At 38.8% G+C, this 16,724-nt stretch overlaps 1 protein-coding gene across 2 annotated transcripts in view; it reads left to right on the plus strand.

Annotated features, from left to right (window-relative positions):
* cwf19l1 (CWF19 like cell cycle control factor 1) overlaps positions 1-16,724 on the plus strand; it is a 134,439-nt gene that overhangs the window by 18,009 nt on the left and 99,706 nt on the right. For both annotated transcript variants that reach the window (XM_028808162.2, XM_051920441.1), the window contains exon 4: positions 5,945-6,046. In XM_028808162.2, the coding sequence (XP_028663995.1) occupies positions 5,945-6,046 (102 nt within the window). The remainder of the gene's footprint in view (positions 1-5,944; positions 6,047-16,724) is intronic.

Genomic DNA, 16,724 nt, shown 5'->3' on the forward strand with positions numbered 1-16,724 from the left:
GAGTAGAACGAATATGTTCTTGAGTTTGGGTTAAGAAACCTCCAGGGGTCTGATAAGTTGTGATCATTTAAAAACTGTGTAATTATCTTTGCAGTATTAGATGTCGTCCCCCCTGTCACAGGAGTCCTATCTAAGAGTGGATTTAAAACACAATTAAAGTCCCCAGCCATTATAATTTTATGAGTGTTCACATTGGGAATGGATGCAAATAGATTTTGCATGAATTCCTTATCATCAACATTGGGTGCATAAACATTTATCAAAATCATTTTACTGTTATATAAGTTGCCCATGACCATCACATATCTCCCTTCAGGGTTCGATACTACATCTGATGCTACAAATGGAACTGTTCTATGTATGAGAATTCCCACCCCTCTAGTTTTCTTTATAAAGCTAGAATGGAACATTTGGCCATTCCAGTCTTTTTGTAATCTGAACTGATCCTTGGTTAGTAAGTGGGTCTCCTGTAGAAATACTATTTTAGCGTTTAAGCCTGTTAGGTGAGAGCATACTTTCTTTCTCTTTAATTCGTGATTCAGGCCTTTAACATTCCAGCTCACAAAGTTAACTGTCCCATCATGGAGACATTGATTCTGAGTTTTTAATGTCATTTATAGTTTTTTTATTTTTAATAAATTTGCAAAAATCTCAAGTAAACCTTTTTCACGGTGTCATTATGGGGTGTTGTGTGTAGAATTCTGAAGAAAAAAAAGAATTGAATCCATTTTGGAATAAGGCTGTAACATAACAACAAAATGTGGAAAAAGTGATGTGCTGTGAATACTTTCCGGATGCACTGTATCTATTCTGCGGTGTGTTCCCGCTATATCCTTCTTTATTTCCTTTATGTATTCTTTATTATCATTCAATCTTGACAGTGTTGGAGAACCACAAACATGGTTACAACATGCATTTATTGGACACTTCATTAGTAATGTAACCTAGGGTCATCTCGTGCTTTAGGGTCTTTCAACAACAAACATCTTCGCCCAGGTGTCCCAACCAGGAGTGATCAGTTCCCAGCTTGTGCCCAAGTAGCAAGTGACCACGGTTCACTCCGCTTCATCCACAGCGATCTAGAGGCTTTGTCTGCCACCTTGGTTGTAACATTGATTGCTTTTATTTTTGCACACACCTGTGATGCCCAGAAGACATTAAGCGTTATACAGAGACTGGGCTCTGTGAGCAAACACCATGTACGCTGCCCCCATCTGTGGCATTCTTCATCCAACTCCGCATACTTACATTCATGGGCTTCCTCCATCCTCTACTCCCAAGAAACTGTAAGTTCCAGCATGACCACCTGTTTGGATGTATCTGAAAACAAGATGATGTCTGGCCTCAGGGTGGTTTGTACGATGTTATCAGGAAATCAGAGCTGGTTCCCCAGATCTACCTTCAACTGCCAATCTGGTGCTGTTCCCAAGAGCCCTAGTGCTGCTCTTGGCTGATGTCTGGGCTTTTCTCCCACTTTGACAAACACAATCCTCTGTAACAGTGGTCCAGTGCACTTGATCTGGTCTCTGGCACTTGAGATGGTTCCTGGAATCACCTTCAATACTTGGTCAACCTGTTGCTTTCGGGCATTTGCTAAGGAAATGCTCAACTGTCCCCTCTCTCTGGCACAAGGGCCAAGCTGGAGAAGTCACCCTTGCCCTAGAAGAAGAGGTTGGATGTACTTGGCAGGACGTCATAGACAGCTTGGATCAGAAGCCTGATCCGGAAGGGCTCTGCCTGTCGCTGCTCGGACCAGGAGATCTTGCGGTCCATAGCCCTTTCCCATTTCGTCCATGTGCTTTGCTGCCGCATTTCTACCTGGGAAGTATACCATACTGATAAATCCAGCCTTTAAAACGTCTTGGCAGGCCTAACCTATCCACTATTGCCAGCCAAGCCTCTGATTTTTGGTTTGTGGCCTTGATAGATCTAGAGTCCTTCAAGATCTTGCCGAGGCCTTTGACCAGTTTCTTAGAGATAGATGGAATTTATGTACCATCCACAAAAAAGCACAACCATTCAGCCACCTTCCCTATCCTTAAGATAGATAGATAGATAGATAGATAGATAGATAGATAGATACTTAATACCAGAGACCTGGATTTAGTCGGCTTAAAGCCCTTCCTAGCCCAAATGATGAGTCTCTGATGATGTAAGCCCTGTAGGATCCATCTGCATTCCGGCACTGACATTGTTATTATTGTCCGGTCATCCATAAAGCTCTAATGGGGGATTGTCTGACTCCAGACAGTCAGCAAGCCTCAACACTCACCCTCATGCTGACTTAACCAGTGTTTTGTCTTGGTAGAGTAATATATATTACTCTGCTTTCCCTTATTGTATTATTAATATGTAGCCTTTGCCAGAATGCCTAATCTCACAGACTTACCACTGTTTATAAGGTATTATTGTATATAACTTATCTCCACCTTCCCTTCTACAGTAATCCCTCCTCCATCGCGGGGGTTGCGTTCCAGAGCCACCCGCGAAATAAGAAAATCCGCGAAGTAGAAGCCATATGTTTATATGGTTATTTTTATATTGTCATGCTTGGGTCACAGATTTGCGCAGAAACACAGGAGGTTGTAGAGAGACAGGAACGTTATTCAAACACTGCAAACAAACATTTGTCTCTTTTTCAAAAGTTTAAACTGTGCTCCATGACAAGACAGAGATGATAGTTCTGTCTCACAATTAAAAGAATGCAAACATATCTTCCTTTTCAAAGGAGTGCGTGTCAGGAGCACAGACTGTCAGAAAGCAGGAAAGCAAACAAATCAATAGGGCTGTTTGGCTTTTAAGTATGCGAAGCACCGCCGGTACAAAGCTCTTGAAGGCGGCAGCTCACACCCCCTTTGTCAGGAGCAGGGAGAGAGAGAGACAGACAGAGAAAAACAAACAGTGAAAAATCAATACATGCCCTTTGAGCTTTTAAGTATGAGAAGCACCGTGCAGCATGTCGCTTCACGAAGCAGCTGCACACAGAAGGTAGCAACGTGAAGATAATCTTTCAGCATTTTTAGACGAGCGTCCGTATCGTCTAGGTGTGCGAACAGCCCTCCTGCTCACACCCCCTACGTCAGGATCAGAGAAAGTCAGCGCAAGAGAGAGAGAGAGAAAAGTAAGTTGGGTAACTTCTCAGCCATCTGCCAATAGCGTTCCTTGTATGAAATCAACTGGGCAAACCAATTGAGGAAGCATGTACCAGAAATTAAAAGACCCATTGTCCTCAGAAATCCGCGAACCAGCAAAAAATCTGCGATATATATTTAAATATGCTTACATATAAAATCCGCGATAGAGTGAAGCCGCGAAAGGCGAAGCGCGATATAGCGAGGGATCACTGTATATCTATAACCTCAGGCAATTAGATGTAGTAAAAAGACAAGCAGAAGTTAAGTTAACACATAAAATAATGTATTGCTGATAATATAAATAATAACAAAATGCAAAGTACATTTGAATATTGGCAACCATACAACCTGATTAAATGGTGATATGTAGTTCAGGCGGCACACAGACTTGTAGTTACTTAAATGTCTCTAGTTAAGGCATCATTGGTGCTCAGCTTTCAGCCACATGTCTGTTCAAAATAGCTGCTAAACTGTGCTCTTCATTGTGTTGTCTTCATCATCACAGGTTAGCAAGAGATGCTTCTTCATCATATATTGGTTGGTAAGAGAGGGCTATTTCTACATCACAGGTTAGCAAGAGAGAGATTGTGAGGTTAAACACATACATTTATAGATGTTCTGTCCAACCCCTACAGCCAATAGGACATCATGGTACTTAAAGGCCTCTGAGACAAGCCAGTTCCAAACAGCCGTACCTCAGACCAATGGGGGAATAGAATATCTTAGCACCTGCCCCCAAACCATATGTTAAAGTACACCTTAGCCTACTTGCGGGGGTAGAAATGACTTTAGCAAAGAAACACTCGCCAAACTGGTTTAAGACACATCCCCCAAATCCTGTCGTAAAATTCAAACAGACCCATTCCTAAGGGGGAGGGGGGGGGGGGGGGGGGTAAACACTAAATTACATTGCTTTGCCTAAATTACAAATAAAGACATACAAAATATTTATCAAGTTATATGTAAAATCTCACATCAGAACAACCAGCATGTTCATTGCCATAGTGAAGAGAATCACTGAAATGGTACATCCAGTAATGATCCCTTTCTCCAGCTGGTACCAATTTGATGTAACAGACCCAGCTGTGACTCTCAGATTGAAAATGCTATAATAGTCCGAAATGAGGTCCCTTATTGTATATGGGACATAGTGCCATTGAAGTATAATCTCAATCAGCTTATGAAGTATAGATCTACATACGTTTGTCAGATCCAACCACAGACCTGTCAAGTTTCCCTTTTCTTCTCATGCCTCTCTGATAAGATGGGTGACCACTCCAATGTGCCCTAAGCATCCGGGCACTCCTGGGATTCCCCCCTTCTGTACTGAGGTATCAATGTGCAGGTTCTTTTGGAGGTATCTACTCCAATGTCATGCAACAAAACTGAAAAATATCTTCCCCTGAGCACAGGGGCAGCATGATGGTCCTAAACTGTTCAATCATCGTAGAGTTTTCCTCGTTAGGATTGCAGACACCTTTTGCGACTCTCCACTAATGGGCTACCTTGTCCTCCATCCCCAACCCATACCAGATCACCTTCAGGATCTTCCATAGTTGGTGCAACAGCCTGGTACACCTTTTGTACACTTTATAAGGCACTCCACTGGGCCCAAGGGCTGAGCTGGCTCAGGCGGCCTTCACCACCTCCTTGATCTCTTTCCAGTTAGGCTTGTTGCTGTCAAAATTAGTTGTAGATCTAAGTGGCTTGTTCAGAGCTCTACACTTTCCTAGATCCTCTGTCCTTGCTGCATCACTAGTAGTGTTATGGAGATAATGGCCCATCTCCTCTTGGGAGCAAACAAGGCAGGCAATGTGTTTCTGGCCCAACAACTGCTTGGTGAATCTGAAGGGTTTTTTGGTAAAAAAACGTCAATTTCCTGGCCTTGTCTTTCACCCTCCTTCTGTGCCATTCAGCTCTGTGGTGAGTGATGAGCTTCTTCCTTAAGATGATGCAAAATTCTCTTAGAGCATCCCTCTCTTCTTCACTAGCCTCCTTAAATTTCCACCTAAGTGACCGTGGCTCCTGCCTTAGCTGGCTTATCTTTACAGCCCTATGATTCTTCACATACAGTGGTTTTGCGCCCTTCTCCTCTACTCTACCAAACCTCTTGACAGTCAGACTGATAATGATGGTTGTCATCATGGAATGAATTAATTGCCACTTTTCACGATTTGTATATTGCAGGAAATATAGTTGTAATGGAGATTAATACATGATTACTTGTGTAGCCCTGCTGCAGAAGTAGTAGAACCCAATGTGTTTGTAAATAGACTGCAATTATTCTGAATTGACAGTTGCTAACTCTCTTGTAAATTGATCATTTTGATAATAATTATTAGCTCACTTCTGAATCAGTAACAAAGTTATTCTCATTACTTGGTGCTTTTAAGAGAATGAATATTTTCAGGCTTGTAGTTAAACATTGATTATAAACAGCTATGCTATTAATATTTAGCTTAGGTTGTTTTGCGAATAAGTAGATTGCCTCTCAAAACATTACCAATTGTTGACATTTCTGAGAGAGGGAAGTAAAAATGAAATTGGGTATTGGAGTGTAGTAGCCCAGCCACTAGGCATTAAATCACATAGTTGCTAGTTCAGTCCTTGCCTCTGTGTAAACAATTGTAACAAAAATCTTTGCTTTAGCTTCATTTTTAAAAAAAATGGTAAATGATATAAAAATAAATGTTTGCATTTTAAAAGTTTAGTTTTACTTTAAATTGGATTGAAAAGGCATGTTGTTTATACCAGTTTGTAGTATATTGATCTTTAGTTTAACTGATTTTCTTTTCTTCTCTCTCCTTTAGCACCAATACAGACGTACATTTTGGGTGCCACAGACCAAGAGTCTCTTAAATTTTTCCCTGATGAAGATGGATGTGAATTAGCAGAAAAAATAATTTACTTGGGTGCGTACCTCTGAGAATGAAAAGGTTAAAAATAAGGTGGTGACATTTTTTGACACTGTTACTTGATTCATATTATTTTCTAAATATTTGAAACTGTTATTTAAGCTCTGGTTAAACATTTATATACATTTTCTAAAAAAAAAGTGATGCAATTTCTAGTATCTCTTCCCCAGTTTTAGGGGGGTATGCATATAGTAAGTCATTTTTGCTAGTGCACTCCACCCTTTTTACAAATTAGAAAACAACTCTTAAGTTTATCAAACTATGTTGTTCAGAGTTGGCAGAGATTCCTTAGGATCTGTCTATTGGTTATAGGACAACAAGAAAAATATCGCAAGAATACATTAAAAAAAAAAAAAAAAGATTTTCTTTATGCAGTTTCCTTGTAAACATTTTTCCAAGCATTAAATGAAAGCATGGCACAAGCTGCCATTTTGCATTACTGTTGGCTTCTGAGCAAAGCTGTTAGTGGTTTGACTGGAATGTTATGTTTAGCACCAATAATTTCATCTGGCAGACTTTGTCAATACTGAAGCATAATGCATTTACAGTTCATAGCACAGTTCAGAAGTCTGCTGTGAGTGTTAGCTTATGATTATAAGTTTATATGCTCATAATAATAATTAAAAAAACACATTTTGATCAGCTTGTCTTTAGTTTCAGTAAAAGAAAAAAAAGGGCCAGCTCTAAATTGCTTTGGAATAGTTAATCAGCATTGCTTCTCCTAAAAGTGGAAACTCTCATGTTGTGAACATCACAAACATATTCAAACATGGGACATCACAACAAGGGCCTGCAAAATTTCAAACATGTGAATACAGCGTAATTAGTATTGGCTAGCTTGGCTTTCTGCTCTTGCATCTCTCATAGTAAGTAAGGCCTTCCAGAAATGCTGCTAAAATCCTTTGCTGTCAGCCACATTGATTGGTAATGTGTTTTGTTTTGTCATTTTATGTATCCTTTGTGTTAGCAACTTTGATTGCTAGCAGCATGATTTTTTTCTGCCAGTGTGGTATGTTGCAGCACTGTGACCTTAAAAGTGTCATGCCTGTTAATGTAAATTTCCATACAGTTTGGCTTGAAATTCTCTCAGACCAAGCTATGCATTTCAAGCTCAATTTTTATAGAAGAAACCTGATTTGCTTTTAGATCATTTAAAATGTGATGTATACCTAAATGCTTCCATTACATGTGTACATGCTTCAAAGTTAATCTGTTTAATGTTTTACAGTGCAATGGAATTACATTTTAAATCCTAATGATATTTGGACAACTGTTATTTAAATACAAGAGCCATCAAATTCCTGAACAGCTACACAATATAAAAGGGAAGTGTCAGCACTACCATCTTGTTCTCAGTCTAGTACTGATGTTTGGGTGAAGGAGGCTTAAACCACTTATCCTGTTGAGCATGAAACCTCTACCCAGCTAGCTATTCCTATGTAGTTACCATTTACCCATTCCTCACAGCTTTCCTTGTAGCAGCAAGACATGTTGCAATACGTTTTTAGCACAGGACACAAGCTACAAATGTGAATCACGCACTGTTGTTGCAAGCACTTCATATTTTGCAGACACATGCCAAGGTTAAAAAAAAAATGCAAAATGCACTGGCTCCCTGTTCTGACAAGCAACCAGGAAGAATGTGGGTGAGTTAGTAAGACCTTGACAGTGTGAGAATAGCAGGAGAAGTAAAACAGCAGTCAGGATGTAGTTGGGTTGAGAGCATGCTTGTTTTATTATTTTGGAGATATCGAATGGGTAGCAGCAAGGTACCATTTATATTACAGCATTCAGAATAAAAATACAGTTGGGCACCTTTGGATTCACATGGAAAAGCAGGATTGTCACAGTATAAAGTAAGGCTTCCACATTATCTGCCTACTTTTTTATTCTTTACAGGGGCAGCAATATTTTAATAAAGGTGGTCTGAATATTTCCAGTTACGCCTCAGTTTTAGGAATTTTGTCAAACTCGCATCCATTTAAGACAGAGACTAATTGTGGGTCACAGCATGTTGGCTGTCATGACTTTCTTTAAAAGTGGGTGTTTTAAAGCACTGTAATAAAAAGAAAATAGAGTAAGATGCAAAATGATAAATGACACCATTAGATCACCTGAGAAGCATTTAGAAAAGCTATTCAGATTACTCTTGTGGATTAAAGTACGGAGCAGTGGAATAAGAAAACATTGTGTAGGATTCTGTCTGTAAGTTTAACTAAAAAAGATAAGCTAACCATTTTAAATGATAGAAATGCTGATCAAGGAAGTGATGTGCTAAAACACATCTTTAAAATAGTGCATCTTGGAAGAACTTAATGTCAAAATTAGCACAGGTAAAACAACCAACTGCTCTGTTACCATCGAGTGTCAGCTTTTGCTTTCAAACAAGACCTCTTTTTAAATCGAAATTATTTTTGAATAGCAATGTTTAATCTGGCACACCTATCCTGCATTGCAGACAGGATCGGTTTTAAGCTGCAAGTCGTATGCTTCCCTGTGTGTGGTATTAGGCTTTTGCACTGTTCTAACACTGGTTAGTTGTTGACAATCCTTTCTAAAGGATTTTTTTTTTTTTTTTTTTTTTTTTTTTTTTTTTTTTTTTTATATATATACAATTGTGGAACACTGTCAGCTGCTCTAGATATTTGCTTTTTAAGTGAAGATGTATTTTACTAATACCCTAAAAAGTGTCTACATATACAGTACAACAATAAAGTATGTAGAACAGACTTACCAAAGCATTCATTTGAAAGAAGTAAAACTCCTATTTTCAGAAAAGGTTTGCATTTCTTAGATTTACTTATGAAAACACAGTCAGGTAGGAAATATTTTTACCAGTAATTTTCAGGGTAATTTCTGAGGGAAGGAGTTTTTGTACCAACTATTTGTATTTTGCACCTAATGGTGAAAACCCAACATACCTCTGAAATTATAAAGCAAACATATAATACTCATATACAAATTTATAATTGGTTTTAATGTGTTGGGTTTCTACTTTAATTTTAAAATGGCAAAACAATGACAGAATAGTAAGGGGGAGCTACCAATATCACTTCTCCCTACAAATTGAGTACAAATAGACAAGACATGGATAGTGGCGGCTGCATTGCTATGGACTGGTTGGCGGTTCTACCAGGGAGTAACAGTGTGATGAAAAACAAAAAGATGAAGAAAGACATGCGAAGTTCTTTGAACTCCATTTCTAGATTGTCTATATCTTCTTCCTTTTTCTCTTTAATTGAAATGGGAGGACAAGAGAGGCCAGAAGTTGAAGGCAGTGGCCCAGATGCAGTAGTAGAAGCTGGATTCGTTGGATCAAAGAGTAGTAAAATGCTAGTCTGCTGGACTTCTCGTACCTTTCTTTTGTACAGCCATCCGTAGCATTTCATAGAAAATGACATTTTGATTCTTGTATCTGCGGAGATGCCTCATAACTTCACAAGGGATGTTAAGTACACTCACAAATGTGAAAACTGAAACATAATGCAATTCAAATGTTTGCATCTCTGGGGAATATTTCATATCACACGAGGTTCATGTTAGAGGACAATGAGTTATTTTTACAGTAAATGTTAATTTAAATTAAATACTGAACATCTGTGATAGTTACATCTCAGATCATTCACTTAATAAGCAACATGCAAAACCTGGGGAGCTCCCTTTGAGCCTAAACTGGGAGGTTGTACTTTAAGAACACAGGTAAGAACATTTTTTAGCAACTAAACGTACTTATTGACACACTTCTAATATCTAGCTATAAAAAAATACCTGAAGTTAGACATACCCAGTCCACATATGTGTGGAGTGAGCATGCAAACTCCATACAAATACTTACCAAGTTAGCAATCACACCTGAACTGTCTAAAAATTGAATGCCTAATTATTTTATTAGTAGTATAATTTTTTTATTGCACTTTTTCCATGCATAGAGTGCTTCACAGATATTTTAAAGGAATACAATAGGAATAAAAGCAAAGATGACAATAATAATACAGGATACAAACTAGTATCAAACATGAATAAATATTTGTAAGTCAGAGTTTTGAGTTAGATTAAGAAACACGATAGAAAAAAAAAAAGAAAACCATGAACAAATAGCACATTTTTAGTATGCTTACATGTATGAACACAAATACAGATACTAAAATCATCCATAATATTAGGGAACAAGGAAAAGATTTAGAGCAGATTTCATTATCAATTTTACAGCTAAAGGCTTGAAGGACGTCAACCATGTGGTGGCTGTTCTTTTATTGTTTTGTTCAGATATAACAATTCTAGCCAGACATCCGTGCCAGCTGCAAAGTAAACTGTCACAGTGTCATCCCACTTAGAGATGCAAACTCCTCAGGTTTTTTTTTTTTTTTTTTACCCATTTTTACTTGACAATTTAAGATTGCAGTCTGCAATGAACTGGATAGTTCTAGTACTTTACCATTGATAAGCATTATGTTAAACACTACAATTCTAGATGATGGTTTGCCCCACACAAATCCATCGTTAAAGTTTATTTCAATACAGAGCAGGTTTGGTTTTGGTAGACTTTATTATCCCAGAGGAAAATTTGTTTGCAGCAGTAAAGTACAAAAATAGAAGACATTGTTACAAAGATTAATTATATACATCAAAGACACAACATTTGACAACCAATGTTATTGCATAAACACACATTCCAAGGTCAATACAAAGAAGAACATTTACTTTCAACAGTATGCAGAATTCAGCATCATCCCTACAAGTAACAGAATATAAAATGGTTATAGCTCTAGGAATAAGAGATCTTAAATCTGTTGCTCTTTACCTTTAGAAACATAAATCTGCAGCCTTAGAGAAAATAGGATGGCTACTGTCTTACAGAATTGCTTTCTTTCTAACCTGAATGGCTTTCTTTCTAACCTGTTTGCAGTACATTTCATGACATCTTTCATAGTACGTTTTCGTGCCCTGCTGAAGATGTGTGCTTGCTGATGCTGCACAGCAATAAAGGTAATAAGGGAAGCTGTAAAGTTTTTTTCCCTGGAGACAAATCTCTCTATTATAAAAGGAAATCTTGGGATGAGACTTTCTCTGAGATGATTTCAGGTCCCACGAGACAAGACTTTTTGCCAAGAAATTTTGACAAGCCCTGCGCTCCTCTCAGACATTTACAACCACGTCCACAGTCCAATCTCTTCTCATTCGTGTGAATGCTATTGTCAGATACAGTTCCTACACTCTTGGCTCCAAGTGGGTGTTTCTTCCCAATGAAGAGGTGTATCCACGAGAATTAAAAGATTTGTTGTTTGGTGAAAGTGAAATCCACATACATGAAGGGCAGAGATGCAAAGTGGCTGGTGTGCCCACGGTCCACTCTCTCATTCATGTGAATGCTATTGTCAGACACAGTTCCTGCGCTTTCAGCTCCAAGCAGAGCAGGTTAGAGTTTATGAAAGTGCTAAAATTCAGAAGTCTCAAAAAACTAAGAGTAAAGATCGCATTACTGGTAACAAACGGAAATTATTACTCTGTGAAATAATGGAACAGCGAAAAGAGATAGAATATATGGACATAGGTGATATGACAGAAATATGTAGATATTGTTTGGTTTTAAACTTTGTTGGAGACTTGTAGATCGTCTAATTCGCCTATTTGAATTAAAAGATTTGTTGTTTGGTAAAAGTGAAATCCACATACGTGAGCGGCAGAGCCGCGATGTCCGGGGGTTGGCGAGCGAATCAAGCAGGGGACAGCCCCCTAGTAATCTTAAAAATAATCATACAAAATAAGTATTCATAAAAATCCAGTATTTATGCTTTGCGGAATACTGTATTCAGATTTTGCTCCACCCCTATTAACTACATAATACAAGAAGTCTAGGATTCAGACTCACTACTCACAGAATGTTTTTTTTGTCTGTGTTGTACATTTTAGAATAATAGTGAGTACATTAAAGCTATAAAATAACACAAATGCAATTTAATATAGATTCTTCAGTTCAGCCCCCTCTGTTCTTGATGACAGCTTTGCGTACTGTTCACAGTTGCAGATATTTTATCAGACAGAAGGGAGGTATCTACTAGTCTGATATACAGTGATCCCTCGCTATATCGCGCTTCGTCTTTCGCGGCTTCACTCCATCGCGGATTTTAAATGTAAGCATATGTGAATATATATCGTGGAGTTTTCACTGCTTCGCGGATGTCTGCGGTCTACAGTACGTGTGCTTCCTCAGTTGATTTGCCCATTTGAATTCAAACAAGGGACGCTATTGGCGGATGGCTGAGAAGCTGCCCAATCAGAGCACGCGGTTAAGTTCCTGTGTGCTGCTGATTGGCTCAGCGACGGAGTGCTGCATTAACCAGGAAGTCTAATCTCACTCATTCAGCATTAACGTGCCCCTGCTACTGCTTCACAAGCGCCAACAGAAGATGCAAATGATTGCAGAAAAGGTAAAAGTTTTGGATATGTTGAAGGATGGAAACCGCTACATCTCTGCAGAACACCATTACAGCATCAATGAGTCCACGATTCTTTTTATTTAAAAAGGAGGAAAAGCATATAAGATCTACAGCCGCAGTGTCCTTTAACCAGGGCGCAAAACGAGTTGCAAGTGGAAGTCATAAGGCAGTAGTCTGGATGGAATCTGCTTTAGGGATTTGGCTTGAAGAGTGATGGAAGAAGAACAACGGCGGTGCTAAACAGTCGCCTGAAGAGGCTCCTTTAGAAGAGCTGTAACGCTATCCTTTGTTGTGCAGTAAAATTAAACTCATCGTTATCGGACAAGTCGTCGTGTCATTGTTGGTGAGTAACCATAATTAATTATTTATGTACAGTACTTATTACATGTACATAGTTTAGTGTCACTGCACATACATTTTACTGTATACAATTTTTCTTGCATTGTATGTATTTATTGCTGTTGGCCTGTCTGTCGTAATGGCTGTAACATATGTGATATCGGAGACACTCGATATCTTTAAAATAATATTTAGGTTTTACTGTATGTAAACTGTGTTTACATACATAATTTCAACGAATCTTACCTAATATCTAAGAGAATACAAAGGGTTTATGCTGTATAATTGTGCGTGAAATGTTTATAATAGTGTGGGAGAGTTTATAAGGGCTTAAAATATATAAAAATAACCATATAAACATATGGTTTGTACTTCGCAGATTTTCTTATTTCGCGGGTGGCTCTGGAACGCAACCCCCGCAATGGAGGAGGGATTACTGTAAACATATGGTTTCTACTTAGCGGATTTTCTTATTTCGTGGGTGGCTCTGGAACGCAACCCCCGCGATGGAGGAGGGATTACTGTACACTGTTCTTGTTTCTTGTTTGAAGTAATTTATTTTCTTTACTAATGATTTCTTTTAGCAATCCTACCCTGAGTGCGTAATTGACATAATGCGTTTTCCCAACACAGTAAGTTTGTTTTCATGAAGCAGTGAATTCTTGTATGATGTAGGCCCTCAGTCACTTGTGATCCCTGGCCACTTTCATATGTTGTGTTCCTACTGCACAATAGGAACTGTAACCTTTATGTAAAATATGTGGCATACAAAAAAGTGTGAAGCAGTGTGAAATGATGTGCATTCGCGAGTTCACTGGTGGACCCCTCATTCTATTGCTTCAAAGTGATCACAACTAGGGAATCCATTCCCGGGCTCCCGATTACCAGGAGCCCGGGATTCCCGGACATTTTTCATTCCTGCATTCCCGGGAATGAAACTGCTGTAATTCCCGGGAAAACGGGAATGGCCAAGCTCGCATATATAGCATGTAAAAGTGTAAAAATCGATCAAGAAATAACAGTTATAGTTGAAAATAATTAAGTGTAGTATGTTGCTGATTAATTCAGTCAACAACAGACCAGCAGCAGTCAGTCTCCCGGCTGACTGAGCACAGTGGACTGGGAGGAATCTGCACTCTGAAGCTCACAAATGCCGGGGCAGGGCAGAGTTCATTGACATCTGTGCTGTTGACAGCTTTGAACAGCAACTTGAAATTGTAATGCGTCAGTCTGTTGCATCCACATTATCTGTGTTAAGAAACTTGCCATCACAGAATGATGACAAGAAACTGAATGCATCAGTAAAAGCTGAAATGGCGGTGTTTCAGTGCAACGGCAAGTGTGGGCGTTGTTTAGAACAAGTGTGTCAGTATCTGATGACTGTGCCGCCTACTTCAGTGGAGGCAGAGCGTGCTTTCTCAGCGGCTGGCATACTCGCCTGGACGACCGCACGCTCGACACATTGTGCTTTCTACACTCTTATTACTACAACTAACTAGATACATGTACTTAATATGACAGCATGATCTGCTTGTATTTAAGGTTAATCTTTTATTGATGTCAACATATTGCAGTAGATTTATTAAAAATAAGTGACGCTCGTTCTAAAACCGTTCACATGTGAGATGCCCGTGCACTGTGCCATTCCCGGGAATGCCATACGGGATTCCCAAATTCCCAGGAATGGATTCCCTAATCACAACATCACAAATTTATTTGTCACATACAAATTATACATACAGTAAGGTATGCATTGAAACGCTTGGTTGTTCCACTCCAATAACTGCAACCTTGAGTCGAATATAAAGGGACAGCAGCAATGCATAACTATAAATTGAAAAATAATTAGTAAGAATTATAAATATGTAACAAATAACTAATAAATAATAGTTATTGATAGTAAATAATAATAACTAAATAGATGACTTAACTTAATGCTAGAGAGTTGACAATAGAGCACCTTATATATTCATGTTTTGATGCAGTGCAAGGCGTAGTCCCATGGGTGTCAAACTCCAGGCCTAGAGGGCCGCAGTGGCTGCAGGTTTTTATTCTAACCCTTTTCCTAATCAGTGACCAGTTTTCACTGCTAATTACCTCCTTTTCCCTTCATTTGAATAGCCCTGTTTTTAAGGATTCAGTCCTCTCAATTGATTCTTTTCTTCATTAAATGACAGCCAAACAGAAATGAGATGTGAAACAAGCCAACAGATGGCCAGCTAAACTGGGGTTTCAAACTCCAACCAATTTCACTCAAACCATTTTCTTAATTAGAAGCCAATTCTTGCTGTTAATTAAACCCGTTACTTAATTCTACGGTTTGCTGCTGCTCACATTTTGCTACAGCAAACATTAATCAAACTGTCGATTTTCCGTTTCTGAATATTGACCTGAGAGATCAACCTTACCGAGACCCTCACCTTTCTTTATATTCAGGTAATGTGGTTAGCTGGTCACCTGTTTGCTCATTTTGTGTCTCATTATTGTTTGGCTGCTAATTAAGGAGATAGAAACAACTAAGGGGTCTGAGTCGAGTTAATTAAAACTAAGGCAAAAGAAGTTAATTAGCAGCAAAAACAGGTCACTAATTAAGAAGGTGTTTAGAATGAAAACCTGCAGCCATTGCGGCCCTCCAGGGGCCTCATGTATAACGGCGTGCGTAGAACTCACACTATAACATAGCGTAAGCACAAAAGCGGGATTGTGCGTACGCACAGAAAAATCCAGATGCAGGAATCTGTGCGCACGCAAACTTTCACGTTCTTCCACTACATAAATCCCGTTCAGCGTGAAAGTAACGCACGTGCACGCGCCTTCTGTCCCGCTCCAACTCCTCCCAGAATTACGTCTCTTTGAATATGCAAATCAATATAAATAGCCTTCTGTGAAAAGACAATGGGAAAAGCACAGGGGAAAATATAAGAATTTCAGCGAATACCAAGTGGAGGCAAAGGAAAAACGTACTATTTGTTGGTTTAAACAGTGGTATAATCAACAAAAGAAAGTTGATCGAGTGACAGAGTGTCGGAAAAACTCGAAAGATCCAAGTTCACCGAAATAAAAAAGAAATCACATATCAAAGTTGCCGTGAAAAGGCGAGTCGTAGCCCACCGTCTGAGTGTCATATGAAAGCTTATTAGGGTACAGACAAAACAAATAGGCACACAGTGGGGAAAAAAGCACGAAATGTCAACTTTAATCTCAAAATTTCCACTTTAATCACATAGTTTATTTTGCCATTAAAGTAGAACATCACAAACTTCATCTTAAAATCGTTTATTTTACTAGTTTCTCAAGTAGCATGTTAAATGCTTTGTTCTGTATTTGATCTTCTATGTGCTCTATGTGTGTGAATCACTACGTGCTTCCGTTCTTTCTCTTTCTCCAACAGGACACAGAATCCATTACATTCGTGATATTACAGCTCTCTGAATAATTAAAATACTGAGATGTATACGTGATATCATTTTCATGATGATAGGAATGAAAGCATGTTATTAAACATGGGAACACGGTGGCACAGTGATTGTTCATATCTCACGCAAGAGTCTTGCTGCGCCATGTGCGACCGTCGATGAAATAATTTATTACAGCAGTACTGTCTCTTTCAAACGTACTAACCTCCAATTCCTGTCCTTACTTTTCTTTCTCCAAATGCCCAATCGCCACACAATCAGCTCTGTAATTGACATTAAGCCATCTGTAAGCTTAGAACGCCGATTCTTCAAAACTTTTAAGGAACAATGAAATATCTTCGTAGTACATGTTTAATTATTCTATCAGTCTATCTTTCCAGTGTCGCATCAGCGCAAGAATACAACGCAATGCAGGAACAATCCCTGAACTAGCTAGCGCTGCGGCACCGTGTCCTCACATGTTTAATTATTAACAATACAGAT

The sequence above is a fragment of the Erpetoichthys calabaricus genome, chromosome 1 (assembly GCF_900747795.2).
Source record: "Erpetoichthys calabaricus chromosome 1, fErpCal1.3, whole genome shotgun sequence".
Classification (NCBI taxonomy): domain Eukaryota; kingdom Metazoa; phylum Chordata; class Cladistia; order Polypteriformes; family Polypteridae; genus Erpetoichthys; species Erpetoichthys calabaricus.